Source organism: Pholis gunnellus, assembly GCF_910591455.1.
Source record: "Pholis gunnellus genome assembly, chromosome: 19".
NCBI classification, from domain to species: Eukaryota; Metazoa; Chordata; class Actinopteri; order Perciformes; family Pholidae; genus Pholis; species Pholis gunnellus.
The window spans coordinates 14,693,979-14,711,350 of NC_136546.1; the positions used below are offsets into that span (position 1 = coordinate 14,693,979).

General features: G+C 41.8%; 1 protein-coding gene across 1 annotated transcript in view; it reads left to right on the top strand.

The window, feature by feature from the left end:
- Positions 1-17,372, top strand: part of LOC306711860 (low density lipoprotein receptor adapter protein 1) — a gene marked incomplete at both ends in the record, with an annotated part of 32,769 nt that overhangs the window by 10,886 nt on the left and 4,511 nt on the right. The window contains 5 exons of the mRNA XM_079180922.1: positions 5,464-5,606; positions 7,783-7,895; positions 13,717-13,831; positions 14,166-14,238; positions 15,019-15,105. Coding sequence (XP_079037048.1) covers positions 5,464-5,606; positions 7,783-7,895; positions 13,717-13,831; positions 14,166-14,238; positions 15,019-15,105 — 531 coding nt within the window. The remainder of the gene's footprint in view (positions 1-5,463; positions 5,607-7,782; positions 7,896-13,716; positions 13,832-14,165; positions 14,239-15,018; positions 15,106-17,372) is intronic.

The window sequence follows — 17,372 nt, forward strand, 5'->3', positions numbered from 1 at the left end:
CACAACGCTAACCACGTGATTAAAACTGTGGGTAGGTGCAATTTTCCCCTTCTGCAGCATCATAATGATAGCGATAACAACTGATAATGGCCAATTAATGTCCTGATACCATTCAAAATGGGTGGAATTTTTCACTATTGTATGACATTTTTATAGAGGTAAATTGAAGGGGGCCAAAGCTGAGGTGTGAAGATTTTGAAATGGCTTGGCATGAGGTTTTGTCTTTGTGCCCATTGGATGTGTAATATTACATTTCAGAGTTGGGAGTTTGATGCACTGCTCCAGTTTGAAGCGCAAAGTAATTCCTCCTCATCTGAGCACTTTAAATGTGGTTTGTACCCTTCCTTTGATGCCTAGCCAAAGTGTTCAGTAATGTAATGTGCAGGTACCACCTCCATGCTGCTGCTGGGCTGTTAGTGATAGAATCAGGCTGTTTGATCCCGTGACTCCATCTTTGTTGTTGACGGCGTTTGATGAGTGGCTTGTACTGTGGCTTTGATTGATAATCTGAAATATTAATACATATTCCCAAACCCCCCTTATTAGATAGTCTCTTTTATTTGAAGAGGGGGATTTTTTTTTAAATGTGTGAGTTCAATTAGAGCCTGAGGACGTGAAGAATGAGATGCAGTAGGTGAGAGAGGTGAGTGGAGGGATAGAATTAAAAAAAAAAAAAATGGTGAGAAGAGCAAGAGTTTGAAAGGAAGGACTAAGCTCTACTCGGTTCCCCCTCAAGGCAGAATCAGGAAACCAGTTACACCCCCCTCCCACACACAGACACACACACACACACACACACACACACACACACACACCCTCTCAGCCCACCATCTTCCCTGAATGTGCGGCCTATTTTCCCTGTCAAGGTGGTGTCCTAGATTCAAAGTTCTATCGGATGAGTAAAACAGTAAGGCAAAGAGATTATATTATAAGGATGTGGAGGATGGGGGTGTCACTTGGGTCTAGAAAGCAAGATGAAGGTTTCTTTTCTCACATTGGCGTGGTACTTATTCCAATGGATTCAAACGAAGATGCTGTGAGGAAAAATGGCCTACTTACTGACCTGTAGGGAAATTGAAAACGGGGAATGCTTTTGTTATTTTTGACCCTGGAGCACACACTTATTCCAACAGTTTTTGCTCTTAACTCTGATTTAACGCAGTGCCCGTTCAGGGGCGCGGATGTGTAAAGAGCGTGGTCGTAGTCGGAGTGGACTGATTGCTTGGCTCCCGGAAGTGCTGCTTGCAGCGCTGTCGAGAACTCCTCATTGCTTGTTGACTCCAGTGAAGTGAAGAAGAGTTTGGTTGTAGCGCAATTAAATCCAGCATCCAGCAGCAAAAGTGAGCTGCGGTCAATGAACCGCGGTTTGCACGCTGCAAACGACATGCTCGACTCTTGGTCCGCAGTGACCTGAAGCCCCCCCCCACCACTGCTGAACAGAGCACTGTTCACTTGATTATGCAAAGGTTATAAATATTGAAGGTGTCGCTTGTCCAAACTCGACACCGCACGTCCCGCCAAGTGTGAAGTGGATCGGATGGACGGTTCTTGAGATATGCAAAGGACATACCCACAGACAGAGATTCCCTTATATTCCTTATGCTATCTTCAGGAAAGTGTGTGTGGGTGTGTATGTGTGTGCCCCCAGTATGCCAGTGCATTTGCCCTTGGTAAGTCGTGCCAGTGCGCATATCTGTGTGCGCTCCTGTTTGTGTTTTTAATTAACCGTCGGTGTGTTCATCCAGAGCAGAATTCACAAATTAAATTACTGAGCGTGGAGCTCAAGGAGACAGCTGGTGATCACTGCATGTAGCTGAAGGCGTGCAGAGCACGCTGTACCTATTATACTACAGCAGTCGGATCACTTACTATCAAATGGCTATACTTGTCAGTCGTTCGTTCAACAGTGCTGAATATTTTACAGTGTTCAACGTCTCCGGGCAACGGTATTATAACTTGTATTGTAACTTTAATGTGAATACACTGGAGGCCCAGTGCAGCAAAATGTCCTCAAATCGCTCGGTGCCTTTTTATTGTAATGCATCGATTCCTTTAGCGCGTGTCCCAACTGTGAGGCTTTTGTGTGAACATAATGGATTCAGTGCACTTGCTGCAACAGCCCGGGTGTGAAAGTGTTGCCAGGCATCAGTTTAATAAAGATGCAAACGTCATCCGTGCACCACCATGGCCTCAGCCCTCCCTAATCTTGTTTTGTGCTCCTTTTAAATGAGATCATCTAGACACACACTCTCACACTAACACACACTCACACAGATGACAAATGAAGCATATAGAAAAATAAAAGTTCAAATTGCCCATGTGCAGGCCCCCTCCCAGTATTTTCCTCAACATGTTAAAATCCAATTAGCCTCCCTCTGCTTGCGCCTGTCACTCTTATCAGCCGTCCCTCTGTAGACTCACACAGGATTTATTAAAAATGGAAGCACTCCTCTTTTAGGAGGATGATATATTGGAAACCCTGCAGCATCAACATGAAGCCCTTTTTAATAATTCATGTGTGTAGCCTGCTGAAGACACAACATGGACTGTAGCACTTCAGCATTGTAGTGATGGGACATTTTAAAAAGACGCGACCATGCAATACAATGTTTTGACCAAGAGTTGCTGTATCACAGCTTGGGCTGACCCAAACTGGACTGAAGGATTGATATTGGAGTTGATCAAGGTGAAGCACATTTCATTTTTTAAATGATGGGTCGCCGATCTCTCAAAGAAGTAAACAAAACCTTCTAATTTCTCGGTGATAACCACTGATTTTGTTGCCAGCAGATTTTTATCAGCTGCAGCTAGCTGGCGCTAGCGCTAACTCCAGGAGTTGATTGCAAACTCCAGCTGACTTTTGGATGTTTCCAGTTGACTCGTTTTAAAACAATTACAATGTAAAAGGGTCTTAAATAATGTATGTGAATACAAAATACTGCATTATGATGAGGAACTAACAATGAGTTGGACTCAAGCATCTTCGCTCCCACACGGCGGATGTTCCAACTACGAATATACTAACCCTTGTACTGTTTAATCCATTTGGTACAAAAACATGGTGTATTTATGGTTTTGGAAAGTTATAAATGAACAATTTGCTGTTCGGGGACGGGTTTACGCAATTGGCGATACCCATTTTTATTTTCTCTCTCTCTCTCTATATATATACTGTAAATATTTTTCACCCCATTGTGTTCTTGCATTATTAGCTTTTATGTAAATCTGTCAAAAATTGAAACGTTCCACAGCTTTTACACTCAAATCTTAAAAGTGCAGATAATTTGGATTATGTTTGCTGCCACCACAATACAGTAGAAGTGAATGGAACTATGTTTATTTTGTGATGTTTAAAGCATTAAATAATCCTTTTTAAGTAATCAACAGTAAAATGCCTTTCCATAAAGTCTTGTCCCTTGTTTTACTATGACAACAAGGGTCCTCTTTGAATTCTGTGTTTTACGATTCAACCACATTTTGTAGACAGAAAAGTGTCTAATCATGTGGTGGAAGATTGAAATTTCAACAATTCATAAGATAACAATCAAAATTGAATATCAATTTTGCAAAATATTCCGTCCTTTTGTAAAATAATGTGCTCTTCCGCTGTTAGTGCCGAATTCCTCCGATTTTTGGATGAGTAACCAACGACCCTCAAGTTTCCCCCGACGCGTGTCTTGCGCTCTCATTGGCTGCAGCTCTCCGACAGGTCACATATTCAGCCTGCTAGGTGATGCATCTGCGAGACTCTCGTCCTTGGAACAGCAAGCGCCGAGGCAAATGCCAATTTGCTTCTGATCTGGGGCTTTTGTTAGGAAGCTCCAAAAACTCTCAGCAGATTCCACGATATTCCGTGTTTCCCAGCGGACTCTATCTTAATCATCACTTTCCACGATTCTGTCTTGTGTTTTCCGCATTGCGGAACTCACAGGGCTGTAACTGAAACCCGCTGTGTTCAGTAACTGACCCTGACCTCTGAGCTCCTGCGTAGGAGGGGAAAGACAAAGGATGAATTCCCCAGCACATTAAAAAAACATTCATAAATGGTGTCAAACGTCAGGCTCAGAACCATGAATTGCTAAAAGTGTTAAGAGTCACAACTTCTATTAGACAAAAGATGAGATTTTTAATCGTCACACACTTCTCATCCCGAACATATCGAAAGCAACCAACCGTGCTGCCCACCATCAACGCATTAGCATTTAATAACATGAAATGCGCTCTTTGGTTTCGAAGCAGCCCCCACATAGTATGATTGAAGATTAGTTAATAATTCAGAGCTGTTGGAAGCGTTGTTAGGGGATGGTGTTCTCTGCTGTTCGCCTTCACAGCTGCATGGGGCCTGCCAGTGACAGATGGCTGAGCCCATTTGGAGAATTTGGTGCCAGTAAAGCCCAGTAGAGTGTTAGACAGTCATTGTGTTTGTGTCTCTTTATCTTTCTTTCTCTCTCTTTTTAAATTTCCCAATTGTTTCAGCGTGTGTTTGAGCAGAAATACCTCTGGAGAAGGGAAACATAGGTTCTATATGACAATCTATCAGATGGTCGCGACATTGCTGTGAAATGCGGATCGTGTTTGACTTATCGCCCCATTAAGTTTATCACAGAATGTGGTCGGTTTCATTGTTTTGTAAGCTATCCGTCTCCTGATGCTCCACTGTGGGGTGTCCAGGTGTCTTCGGGAGATATTGCAGGCTCTCTGCATGGGCACGGTCCCCCTCCCTGCCTAGAGGACAGCTTTGTGCTAACCTGTTGGAAGTCACAGCAACAGCAAGACATTGCAGCCATTCTGTTTCCCAGAGCGCAAGCTGATACCGGGTTTGTTGGGGCTCTGCAGCATTTCTTCTCTGAAAAGAGAATGATAACAGATGTCAGTTGAATAGGATGTAAGCACAGCGTGGAATGCCAGGATCACTTATGGATGGTTTCGTAGACAAAGTAAACCACAAGCCACAGGTTTCGTGTTCAGTAGAGTCGGACTATTATTGTATTCTTATCTTCCAGAGCACACATTTTCTACTTCTACAAGTTTAGAAGAAAAGATATTGCATTTTTTAAATGATTATGTCACACATCAATTTTGAAAAAGTCTGTATATCCACACACCACTGTCTGCTAACCTTCATGCTGTCTGTGCTGACTGTTGTAAACAATCTGCTCAACAAAACGTGTTCTGACCGATTTCCAATTGTATTTTGTTTCAAAGTGATCTTTCCTAACATGTAAATCCCCTTTCAAAATAATAATCTCATGCATGGAGTCATTTGACAAAGTGGATTATGTAACATGTTCATCTATCATTAGCAATAATCCATCCACAACTATTTGAGCTGATACTTGTTCTGGATATTGTATTTAGTGAAGCACATTTCACTACAGAATTCTTTTAATTATATGACCTTGTTTAGCCAGATCGGGGCATTTTGGTGATTTCCTTTGTCCTTTTGTGTTTTTGTCCAAACAGAGCTGCCAGAGAACTGGACGGACACCAAGGAGACTCTGCTGGAGGGGATGGTGTTCAATGTGAAGTACCTGGGTATGACTCTGGTGGGCCAGCCCAAAGGAGAGGAGATGGCCTCAGCTGCCATTCGCAGAATTGTTGCCACGGTGAGTCACTCGCTGGTCTCCTTCTGACTCATACGACCTTATAATGGAAGTTATGTCGACGCTTGCATGCAAATCTTGCACACTATACTTCGATTTCATGTACAGAATACAGTACACATGATAGGCAAGGTCAGGATCTTGAATAGCAACGAGAAATTTCAAGAGTGACATTGTGAAGATTTCAATTACGCCGATGCTTTTTATAGAAATTCTCTTGGGGATTTGTGAAATTACGGCCTCAAACTGCAGGGCATAATATTTGATCGACTACTTGTCAAAATGCGGATTTTAATGCATGTTAGTCTGATGATGCAGGACAATATGTTGTCAGGATGGTCATGTATGATAAATTGGTAAATTGTTGCACCATATCTACAGTATGATACAACTTGGGGTACCACTCCCACCTCAGCAAACGTATTCTCATGGCAAAAAAAATCATTGTGGACACAATTCAGTATTCAGCCTTTCAAGTTAGCATGTTGGACACATTTTTAATATTGAATTGACCGTTAGAATGACTTTTAAACCGAGCAATCGGTGTCATTCACCTTTCAACTTCCTGTAATTCTCTTGGCGTGGAGTTACAGTAGAGTCATGTTTATTTCAAGGTCAGCAACATAGCTGCTAATCCAGGATTATCAGTGGTTGCACACGTGCAGCAGTCAAACCGGTGATATGATGTTTACTTAACAACACTGAGCCACATGGGGGATTTCTGAGCACGGCTTTCTCCATCAATTCAGAATCCTGTCCGTTTTCACAAGCACCGTTTTAAAAACTGTGAACAAACTGTTGCTTTTTAACCGGTGAGTTTGTAGACATACAAAAACTAATTGGATGTTTTTGTGAACACAAACTTGCATACATCTTATTCCCTCTTCCCATCTTTCTTCCATGCTCGCACACGTGCACACTTTCTTCACTGAGCGCCGCCAAACAATAAGAATGCCTAATCTGCCGGAAGGCTTTCTCCACAGAAAGAAAAGCCATGGCGCAGGCAACCTAATCATAACCCCCCCCCCCCCCCCCCCCCCCCCCCCACCACACACACTTCTCAATTAGAGACCGAACCTAATGGCAGGATTAAGATTCAATTGATTTTTTTTACCAGGACAGGAAAAGTAACTCAGTTGTCTCTGTCTGTTCCCTTGGAAACCAATCAACCTAAATGGGATTACTGAATACATTTGTGACTTTTCCATTTGCTACATGCTTCATTCAGGCACGATAAGACAAGACAGAGGGACCAAACGTAGAAAGAAAGGCTGAACTTGGCATATCTCAAACTGACAGATTGGTTTTATTTTTGCCTTGTGGCACGACATACGAACATGACCGAAGAAAACGTGGTTGTTAGCACTTCCTACATGAAGGAGCTGCCTCTGTCTCTCTCTATTATAAGTTTCCCATATATTAAGTGCTGTGGTTTTAAGCAGAATGTGCCGTTCCTCGTCACCATCTCCAGGGCATTTAGGCTCCCACAGCAAGCCACGGCACCGATCCTGCTGTCCTTCAGAAGACCTTGTTTCTGTTTTGAGCAAAGATCCCACTTCTCTTCATCCTCGGCTCCTCTTCCCTGTTGGCCTTTTATTTCACCTTCTGCAGAAATGAAAGAGTTCCCATGCAGGCTGAATGTCGAAATGTGCAGTACAACGACGAAATCATGTCTTTCTTCTTCCCCTTCCGTATTCCTTCACAGTCGCTCTACTGATTCTGAACCTGATACCATTTGGATGCGAAACTGAACGGCTCTCATTTGCTTGCTAATTGCATGCTAAGGAGGTCATTGTCATTGTCGAAAGGCGCTCTCACAGACCGCAAGCTCAGCACTATGGCCGTATTTTCTGAAACACCAGATGGAGCAGAGCGGCAGGGGGAGTGAGGGGGCTGCCAGCCCGACCTCGAGTTGCAATGTGTAGCCTTCATTCTGGGCTACACATTGCAGCTTTCCTCCCCCGAGCTCCGTCACCTTTTTTTATAAATCCCCCACATTTCTGGGACAACTCATGCAGGCCGCCTAATTTTGCTCGGCAGCCACTGTAGCGTTTGAGTTTTTTTTGGGTGTTTTATCAGAAGTAAGATCATCTTAAATTCATGTCAGAGTGACAGGGTAGCTCTTTGGCAAGATGTTCTCTATTTGATGTTAATGTGTTTTTATATTTCATGTTCACAGGCCAGGGCCAGTGCTAAGAAGTTTCAAAAAGTAACGTTGACGGTCTCACCGAAGGGCATCATCATGACAGACACAGAGACTACAGACCTCATGGAAAATGTCTCCATATACAGGTAAATAAGAAAAAATACTGTGTTCAAATAGATTTCAAAGAGAAACCTGTAATAAGTGTGTGATTTGCCATGTTACAAGTGGCAGTGAGCTCATTTAGGACTATTACTTTCATGCAAATAATTGGAAACATCCAAAGCATTGAGAATCCGATGCACTGCATGCAGAAGTGTCACAGAAGACGCCTGACTTTATAAGGATGGGCGTGCTGTATGGCATGATACATAATCACTTAACAATGGTTCATTAGATGGATGGTTCATAAACTAAAGTATTGCTATTCCATATTGAATTTTGGGCCAACGTCTAAGCATAACGATGCTGATAATCCCTCAAGTTGAGTCCTAAACCCAAAGAAGTGGCTTCATCTGATACATGAAGAAACTGATATCCTCTATCTAGGTCACTTTGCTCTCTGCCCATCGCTTGGACTCCTTTCGCAGGATTAAACCAAGCAGTTTTCTGCTCCCAGCCAGTTGTGAATCACATGTTTGATCAATTCACTGGGAAACCAATAATGGGAGGGCAGGTGGGGGTCGCCTGGGGGACGTCTGATACTGTCTCTCTGGGTCAATGAAAGCTAACCTCTTTCAGTCTACCAAATCAGTGAACAGTGTGTGTGTGTGTGTGTGAGTTGCTGGCTGGCTTCCCCTCTCTGGATAGCATCCTGTATTATAGACAGGTCCTTGTGTCATTGAGGATTACAGTCTAAATATCATATGGCTGGATTGTGTGTGTGTGTGTGTGTGTGTGTGTGTGTGTGTGTGAGGATACATGTGGTTCGTGTGTGTCGGTCTGCATCCGTTCCTGATCCACCTTATCAGCGGCAACAGACCAGAGGCCAGGGGAATCAGCCTCGTCTTTGATCTCTTCCTCTTCCCTCCTTATCTCCCCCCCCCCCCCCCCCTTTTCATTTTTTTTAATGTCTTTGAAAGAAATATTTCTTTTCTGCACATATTAACATAAACAGAGCTCTGAACGCAGGAATACCCCACCACTAATTGGCCACTTTGAAACTCGCGCTTGCCAGTCTTTGCCGATCCTCCCGAGTAATGATACAGGAGAGAAGGGCCACATGCAGAGCTCGGGTTGACTGAGCATTGATTTATCCCCTTCGTGAGACCCCACCCCCACCTCCTTACAGCCCCGTTCCCCCTCTTCCCCCTCCTTTCTTATGTCTTATTTTAGTTGCACATAATCCACTTATTGGCCAAGACAGCAAGTCAAGGGTGAAAGAAAGTGTAGATGTAAGGGGCATGGATCAAATGTGTGTTTATTGTGCATAACAAGTAAGGAAGAAAAGTGGTAAATACATCATGTCCGTAGATGGACATTTGAGTATACAGAGTGTGGATGTAAATGTGTGAGTTTTTAGAGTTAATTGTGTATTCACACTTATTGGATTCACACTTTCCCTCCGGCGAAGCTTAGTGAGGAATAGAAAACAAGACGGCGAAGGCATCATGCCATCGCATTGGAAATAAGATCCCCGCAGCCATGACCCACCCACCCATCCACCCACACGCATCCCCGCGCCCACACAAACACGCACTGACACAAACAATGAATATCATCCCGTATCAGTGGCCTTTTAAGTTTTTACAAACTGAATTCAGCAGCCTTGACAGTCACTCAGTTCCTGGCAGCCCATTCTACAGTGCAGCTAATTTCCAGTATCAGCCACTCAGATTATATTATCATGAGTCTGATCTTCTAACACGATCCGGTCTGCTTTATAGTGCTGCTGCAGGTCTGGCTGCTGGCAGGGATTATGTCAAGGACTAAGCCACACAGGAGGTTTGATGATATTCTACAGCAGTAAAGCTGTTTTGTTTTTTTGACAGTATGAAGTACCACAGTATTTCTTTCTTTACCAAATAGGGTTATCTAAATATATGATATGGCAATATTTTACAGAGGCCACTGGAGCTTTTTTCCGACAACAATCAATAAAGTTTCAAATTAAGTTCAGCTGTAACAAGTAAAACACTTGTTGCTCCACTTATTTTTTGTACAAATTTAACAAGCATGATATAAGTTAATATCTGAGCTTTAGAGCTTTAGTGTGTTTTTTTTTATATAACGTTGGAGAGAGCCAGGCTAGCTGATCCCCCTGCTTCCATTCTTTATTCTAAGCTAACCTTCTCCTGGAACTAGCTCCATAGTTGATGAGTTTTTTCTCATCTAACTCTTGTTTGAGGGAATAAGTTTAGCTCCCATATTGCCAAATTATTCTTTTAAGTCAGAACACTTTGGATCATAAATACAGAAGAAATCTCTTATTTCTGAATACAAGCAATTTATGTGAAACTATTATTTATCGTTACTGAAAACTGAAACAATCGTGTTATCTCATTTGTCTGTGGTATTTCTTTTTATTACTAAATAAAACAACAACAACAAACAGACGGTATAACTTACATCTCCCAATGAGCAGACCGCTGTGAGGTGTTCAGCCTCCATCTGCACTGGTGTTACTGATTCATATTCTGACAGGAGCTCACAGAGATCGACCAGCATATCAATCAGCGAAACCGTACAGGTCAGAAGCGAAGAGCTGAAGCCATAACTAACACACGCTGTTCTGACATACCATCAGATTCGTGAGATATGTGTCTGTCGGATCCCCTGAACAATGTTCTCATCTTTTCTCTACCATCCATGAATGCATTTTTGCCATTTTCTTTTTGTTACATATTTTCCACATTTTGCAAAAAGTGTTAATGCCCGCTTCCCTACAGCAAAAGCAAAATGCTGCGTTTCATTAATGCACTAATGTCCGGTTAAAAAGTTGAACAAAAGTAGCCCGTTGTTGTGTTAAATGGCATACCTGCTTTATTCAGTGTATGTAGAGAATCCGCGGCTTTGATGTTTGAAGTTCCATTCACGCTTTGTACTGTAATTATAAAAATATTTCCATTGATATTCCCTCTCTGCCTCACAAACACCGGTGCTCTACACAGTGAGGAGATCAAAGGCTTGCGGTCCACAGAGCCCCTTTGGAGATATGACGCAGACTGACAGCTCAGCTTCTGTTGTTCAAGCTTATAGTGAAAATTCTGTGATGCTGTCAATTATTTCCTTCCTGTTGTTGTTTCAAGCTGAAGGCTTATGTGGCACATTGGTGGCGGTAATTAAAAGTTGTCGTTTTTTTTTGTTTTATAATGAGTAAAATGTGTGTGCGCAAGGATTTTTAAGAGACCTTTTGTTTCATCACACTGCATAGAAGTGACTGTAAATGAAACAAGCTTGCGTGTCTTAAATGTGTATTCACTCCAATGAGATTTCTATGTTTTCAGCTTTATTTCCACGTGCAAATACCACGAACATTTCTCTTTGTTTGCCATACCCCGCATGATGAATTCATAGTTCACCATCGTTGCGTCATTTTTTTTTCAATGCTGAACATCTTAACAATATGTTGTGGACAACAAACAGCATTTCTTGTTGCAGTGCATTTGTAAAACTCTGCCTCAGAACTGGCTACCTACCGCAGTGTACGATAAGAGAGAGGAGTGATGAGTTCCAGGCATTGGCTGTGTTTGCAGTCTTTGTATCTTCAGGCTTCCATCCTCATCTGACTGTCCATGATGATACAAAGAACCTTTATTTCAACTTTGTGAAGCATGCACAGGGTGGCCTTTTAAAGTTGAACTTTGATTATATTATCTTTTTATGACTATATCCATCGCAGGCCTTTCCCCCCCCCCCACAATATTTTCTTCTGTTTTATATTGTCTGTAACACCGCTTTACCACTACCACACTTCCTGATTTCATAGCAATAGGTTTTGATAAAGCTGCTGCTGTAGTGCTGCTGACAAAGCATCAGAATGCACCATTGTGCACTATATAATGCATTACTTTGTGATGAATAATGTACTCTTGTTATTAATATTATTGAACAACAAATTGAAATTCAGAGAGTGCACATACGGCGAGATGCAAATCTGTGGAGGCTCAAACGATAAAAGCCTGCAGAAATGAGTGAAATCAGGATGCGGCAAATATCCTAGGCATAAAGTAGATAATGTTTCAATAAGATGATAATTAGAGTTTTACTGTATATTGAGCAGTTTGGGAAACCAAACTTAAATAGGTCAACCCTTTCAACTTCACCCCCCCCCCTTCATTTTTCTGCAGTTAAGGCCCAAATATAGGTTCGAGGACGGAGGAGATGGGGAAATACTGAGCTGGGTGTCGTGGGCATTGCAATGTGGGTCATGCATCAGTGGAGCAAGAAAGCAAACAATTTGAGAGGGAGATCCGAGCGCTGGTGATTTCATGCTTGTTGTTTGACCGAATAAATTAACTTTATTTTTAGTGCTCCTCTTGACGCGGTGCAGCAAATGAGCGGCTGATAGCTGCCGATCCCTTTCTTGTTTACAAGTGACTGTGATGACGGCGGATTGTCTAGAAATCGACTCCATACCCCGATGATGATGACATGCATTGAGTGACCCCGAGTGTCTAAAATTATTCCTGCATTACGCGAGTGAAAGCATCCAATCTGGTTCTTGTGCAGTTTATGATGTAGGTTCTGTATTTCACGATGGCGACAAAGGTCAAGTCCCTCACTCACTGTGGCTCATTCACACGTCTATCCAAAGCAACAAACATGACGCACTCTGCTGGTTTAGCTAACAACCCCCAGATAGACACAGGGAGTGACTCTAGATCGATACGGCTTCTAATAGCCTGCATAAAATCCGACAAAGACAAATCCATCGGTTTTGTGTCTGTCGCTTCAGTAAACCTTTACGAGCTGTTGTTGGGGAGCCAAATGGCTTGGTGGGTTTTTATCTAGATTGGTTTTAGATTACCATTAAAAATAACTGTCTGTCACTGGATTTGCAGGCAATTGGATTTCTTGAAAAGCAGATGTTAGATCCAGAAGAGATTCGGTGTGACTGTTGGGAATGAGGTCTCAAGCACAATATAGAGCAGAGATAGTTTTGTAATTCAAGACTTTACTGACAGTAGAAATTCAGATATTTAGAAGAGGTTGTTATTTCAGAAATTAATATTTTCAAATTAACTAATTTTAATCCGATTTTCTGCAGTTTCACGTGCCTTTCTATATTGGTTGATGTTCTCAAGAGACAAATAAGACCAAACTGTGAGGCATAGCATATGCAAGTTACCTGAATACAGTGAATTCAACAAACACTCACACTATTTAAGGCGACTTGCAGGCGTAAAGCTCCAAACACGTGCACAGGTTTGTCACTGCAGCTTTATTAGCACAACGCTTAACTATAAAATAATTCAGGGTCAATTAACCATCTGTGCCTTTGAATCCACAAAGCAATATTGTATCAGCTTTTAGGTAGATTTTCTTGCATAGAACACTTAATGTGTTCCACAATTGATGTAAACATATGAAGTATTGAAGAGCTCACTCACATCTCTCACGGATGTCACTGCTGCTCATTTGTCTCCTGCTCTACCATTCACAGCTGTGGGACTTAATCAGCATAATATTCTGAAACCAGCGCTCTCATCCTGCTATGATTGGTTTGCTTATGAATATGGAAAAGGTTGAGAGAAAAAGCAAAGTTGTGGCCTAAATCGACATGTATGTATGTATGTATGACCTGCAGCTGAGCCTGATCCCCTTTCACACAGACATGTGAGTGTGTAAGGTCAAAAGGTTAAGACCTGCCAATACACGTTATTCACTTATTCATCTCATCAATTGGTTCCTATCTGGTGCAATTGCTAATGTATCATCATAAATGCACTCATGTCAGGAGAATCGATGTTATTAAATAGGAACAATGATTTTCTTTTTTTTTTAAATGTTCTGTCTCTTCTCCTGCAGAATCTCGTACTGCACAGCAGATAAAACTCAGGATAAGGTCTTCGCATATGTCTCTCAGAGTCAGTTCAATGAGACCCTGGAGTGCCATGCATTTCTCTGCCAAAAGAAGAAGATCGTAAGTGTGCACCACTTGTGATTTTGTTGCGTATGCCTGTGTTTGTCTGGATTTAGCTTGATGTACAGGAAGGAATACATGCTCTTGGACTGTAGCAGGTCTTGAGGTCAGTTTGTTTGAGGACTGAGTCTATATGTAATTCACCTGGTAGATGGTGTATGGCTCCATCTTGTGGCAGGACACAACATTTGTCTAATTCTTTTAATTTTTATTATCACAGTGGGATGGTTAAATATTCGGACTAAAGATGTCAAAGCAAAGCATTTTCTTGAGCACCAAATTGAATCACAGCTATTCCATATGTGTTATTCTTCCCCTGTTCTTTTGTCTTCAGGCTCAGGCTGTGACATTAACGGTGGCCCAGGCCTTTAAAGTAGCCCTCGATCTGTGGGAGGTTGCTCAGGAAGGTAAGTTCACTGAACAGGAAGAAGGCCACACTGAGACAGTTCAATGAAAGATTAAAAAAACAAACAACTTATGAGTAAGGAAAGGCTCTACTCCATCCAGTCTGTGACTAATCTAACTAAGAATCATTTTGGTTATAAAGCCAAGTTGTGAGAGCAGTTATTGAATATGTTTAACAATCAAAAGAACTGAGGGCCACCTAAAACCCAGAAATGAGTCAGCCTTCTGGTTCCCTCAGCTCTGGTTAGATGCCTGATGAGACATGTGGTTAACACAAGAGATTTAAAGTTTTGTTCTACATTATAAAATACGTCAGTAAATACCCCTCTTTTGAATTGTGAAGCTTTTACATGTTTAAAAAAAATATGGTTGCTAAGAAGTGGCTCAATGAGACTACAAAACGTCATCACGCCGACTAGTCCGCCTTCACAGCCTCGTTGTGTAAACTCACGCTCATGTCGTAGTTTTTTAGGCTACCGAAGCTTTTTGCCCTTTTGTATTCATGCTTCAAAAAAGTGGCGTTCATTTGTGATCATAAGATTATTATCAGCTTTGAGTATCATCAATTTGTGTGCGCAATCCTGTTGTCTTTTTATCGATGGAACCATCTATTAACTTCTGGGTTCGTTGACGAAAATACGTCATTGCTGCTGCACTCTTCTGACCCCCACAATCCCCACTGAGCTATTTGAATGTCACGCTACTGCACTTCTTGCATGTCAAATTATAGTTTTCTTAAGGTTTAGTTTTGAAAAACGTTTTTTTTTTTCTTCTGTCTTCAGACAAAAACAAAAAAGCCAGGACCTGCTGTTCTTGTGCAGCAAGCAAAGGGCAGACACAGACAACAGACACTCAGTGTGTTCCTGCAGGTAAGTACACATTGAGCTTAACAGCAGTTATTTATGTATTTATTTGTAAAAGGCTGAACAGTTGAACTGGGCACAGCAGAATGTCTTGCTTATAATTATTACAAGACGAGATGAATCGCTATTTTCAGCCAAAAGTTAACTTTGACCTTTTTTTTTTAATCATTCTTCAGGTGATTTGAGGGGAACTTTTTTGTGAAATACACTTACTTACTACTCACTACCACTCGGTGGGGCAAGAAGCAAAACAAGTTAAATCAGATAAATTTACCAGGATCCTTTAGCGTTTCCTTTAGCGCCCGCCTCACAGCCCTCGGTCCGGCCTCGTTCTCGGGCACATTCAAATCAGTGGAGGAAGGAAAAGAACTCTGGATTCATCTATTAGTGCATTTTACAACTTTTAGGACTAAATTATTAAAATAAGAGCTATTCAAATGTTTGTACAGGGAAGTTGATCTACCAAAGAATTAAGAATTATGTGCTGAGTTAAAGATGTCTCTCTCCCAATGTAAGTCTTTTTGGGCCCCATGGCATCACATGACTGACCTGGAATTTGTAATGCCACCGTTTGGCTACAATGTAAAATTTGCCTTCAGCCCAGCGCTCTTGTCTGGGGGCTTGTCTGGCACATAATCCTCCGGTTAACACAATGCGTGGTCTTTAGTTTGGTCAAGAGAGTTTCCTCAAGCTGTTTTGTCAAATTACGCCAGACACTGTATTTGCCAGATGTGTAAACACATTAGATGAAAGCTTCACTCACAGGAAACATTTGACTCTGACCAGATTGCTAGCGCTAACAGCTCATTATCCTGGGTTGATGTGCTTCTTGTAGTGATGGATATTTTCCATCCATTAAGTTTAAGGCACAATAACAACTTCACAAGTTTATCTCTTCATAAGCTGTCAGTCATTCTGCTTTGTTTTTGTATTCTACCCCCCATGCTCTTGCACATCGCACTGTTTTTCTAATACACTTTAGCTTTGATTGTTGTTCATTTAGTTATGAATATTTAATATTATAGAAATATATAATTCATATCCGACACACTTCTTGATAGGTTTTTGACTGCTGCAGGGGTTAAAGTTACACTTGCAACTGGCCTGGAATAATTCAGGTGGAAGATGACTCTATAAGCCTGCTGAGAGACACAGCTGCCTGTCACTGACAAGATTACAATGACCCGAGTAGTTTAGCAAATATTACAACTGTAATATATTGCAGTCACTAAAGCGAGACGGTAAGTAGATGCAGATTTAGAGTGAGTGAAGAACAAATTCCTCCAGATGTGAGGCTTTCCATAATCCTCACAAACCGTTTCCAGTGAACACAATTAAGTAAATGCTTCTGTAGACACTGGCATAATGACTTTGAAATGATCTTTCTAGTGCAGTTTGGTACACAACAATGAGCTTTGTAATTGTGTCGTGAGCCCTCTCACACACACACACACACACACATTTAACCTCTTACTCTCAAACTCTATACTGCATGCAAAACAACAGCTTTGTTTTTTCGCCCCAAACTGCATGGGATTAGCATAAAGTGGGCATTTCTGTGAAGGAGAGACTCGTGGGTCCCCAAACAATCCATTTTCATTCACCACTTCATTCATCCCTTAGGGTCAAGGCGACATTTTCAAAAATTGACACGCCAGTTTTACCCTTGCCAAGATTTAGCACAGCTTTGGAATGTTATTTAGCAAACCGCTAACGGTTGGTAGCAATCAATTCCTTCGGGTTTTTCAGTTCCATATACAGACAAGCATCTTCTAGCTACATATTAAACTGAGCCGGAAGACGGTATGCTCACAGTTTAACTGCCGTCAATCACTCCTCACTTAGGACAAATCGCCTAATTTTACGCCACTCATTTAGTCATTTGGGGGACTGGAGATTTTTAAGTACTATCCAATAGCCGTGACATTTATAGGTCAAAATGTTTCCCACTGCTCAGAGGGTCACAGGGTCTGCTAAATGAGACATAATCATCCATTCAGTTTGTTATTAGATAAGGGCTGGCTTTCCCAGCTGCTTTCAATTAAAAGTGGCTCTACTTCCAGCAGTAGTGGCCCGAGGACTTTTGGAGTAACTCGGCACAGAGAGAGTCGTCTGAAAGTTTTAGAGGTTAATTAGATTCTGCCTGTTGCAGAGAGAGAGCTGTGAATGCCACAGGCAGGAGTAGATGTTTCACTTCGATGCTGCAGACTGGGAGATTTAAAGAGACGTAAAATACTGACAACACCCTCCTATCTTCTCTGTCGTGTGTCTGT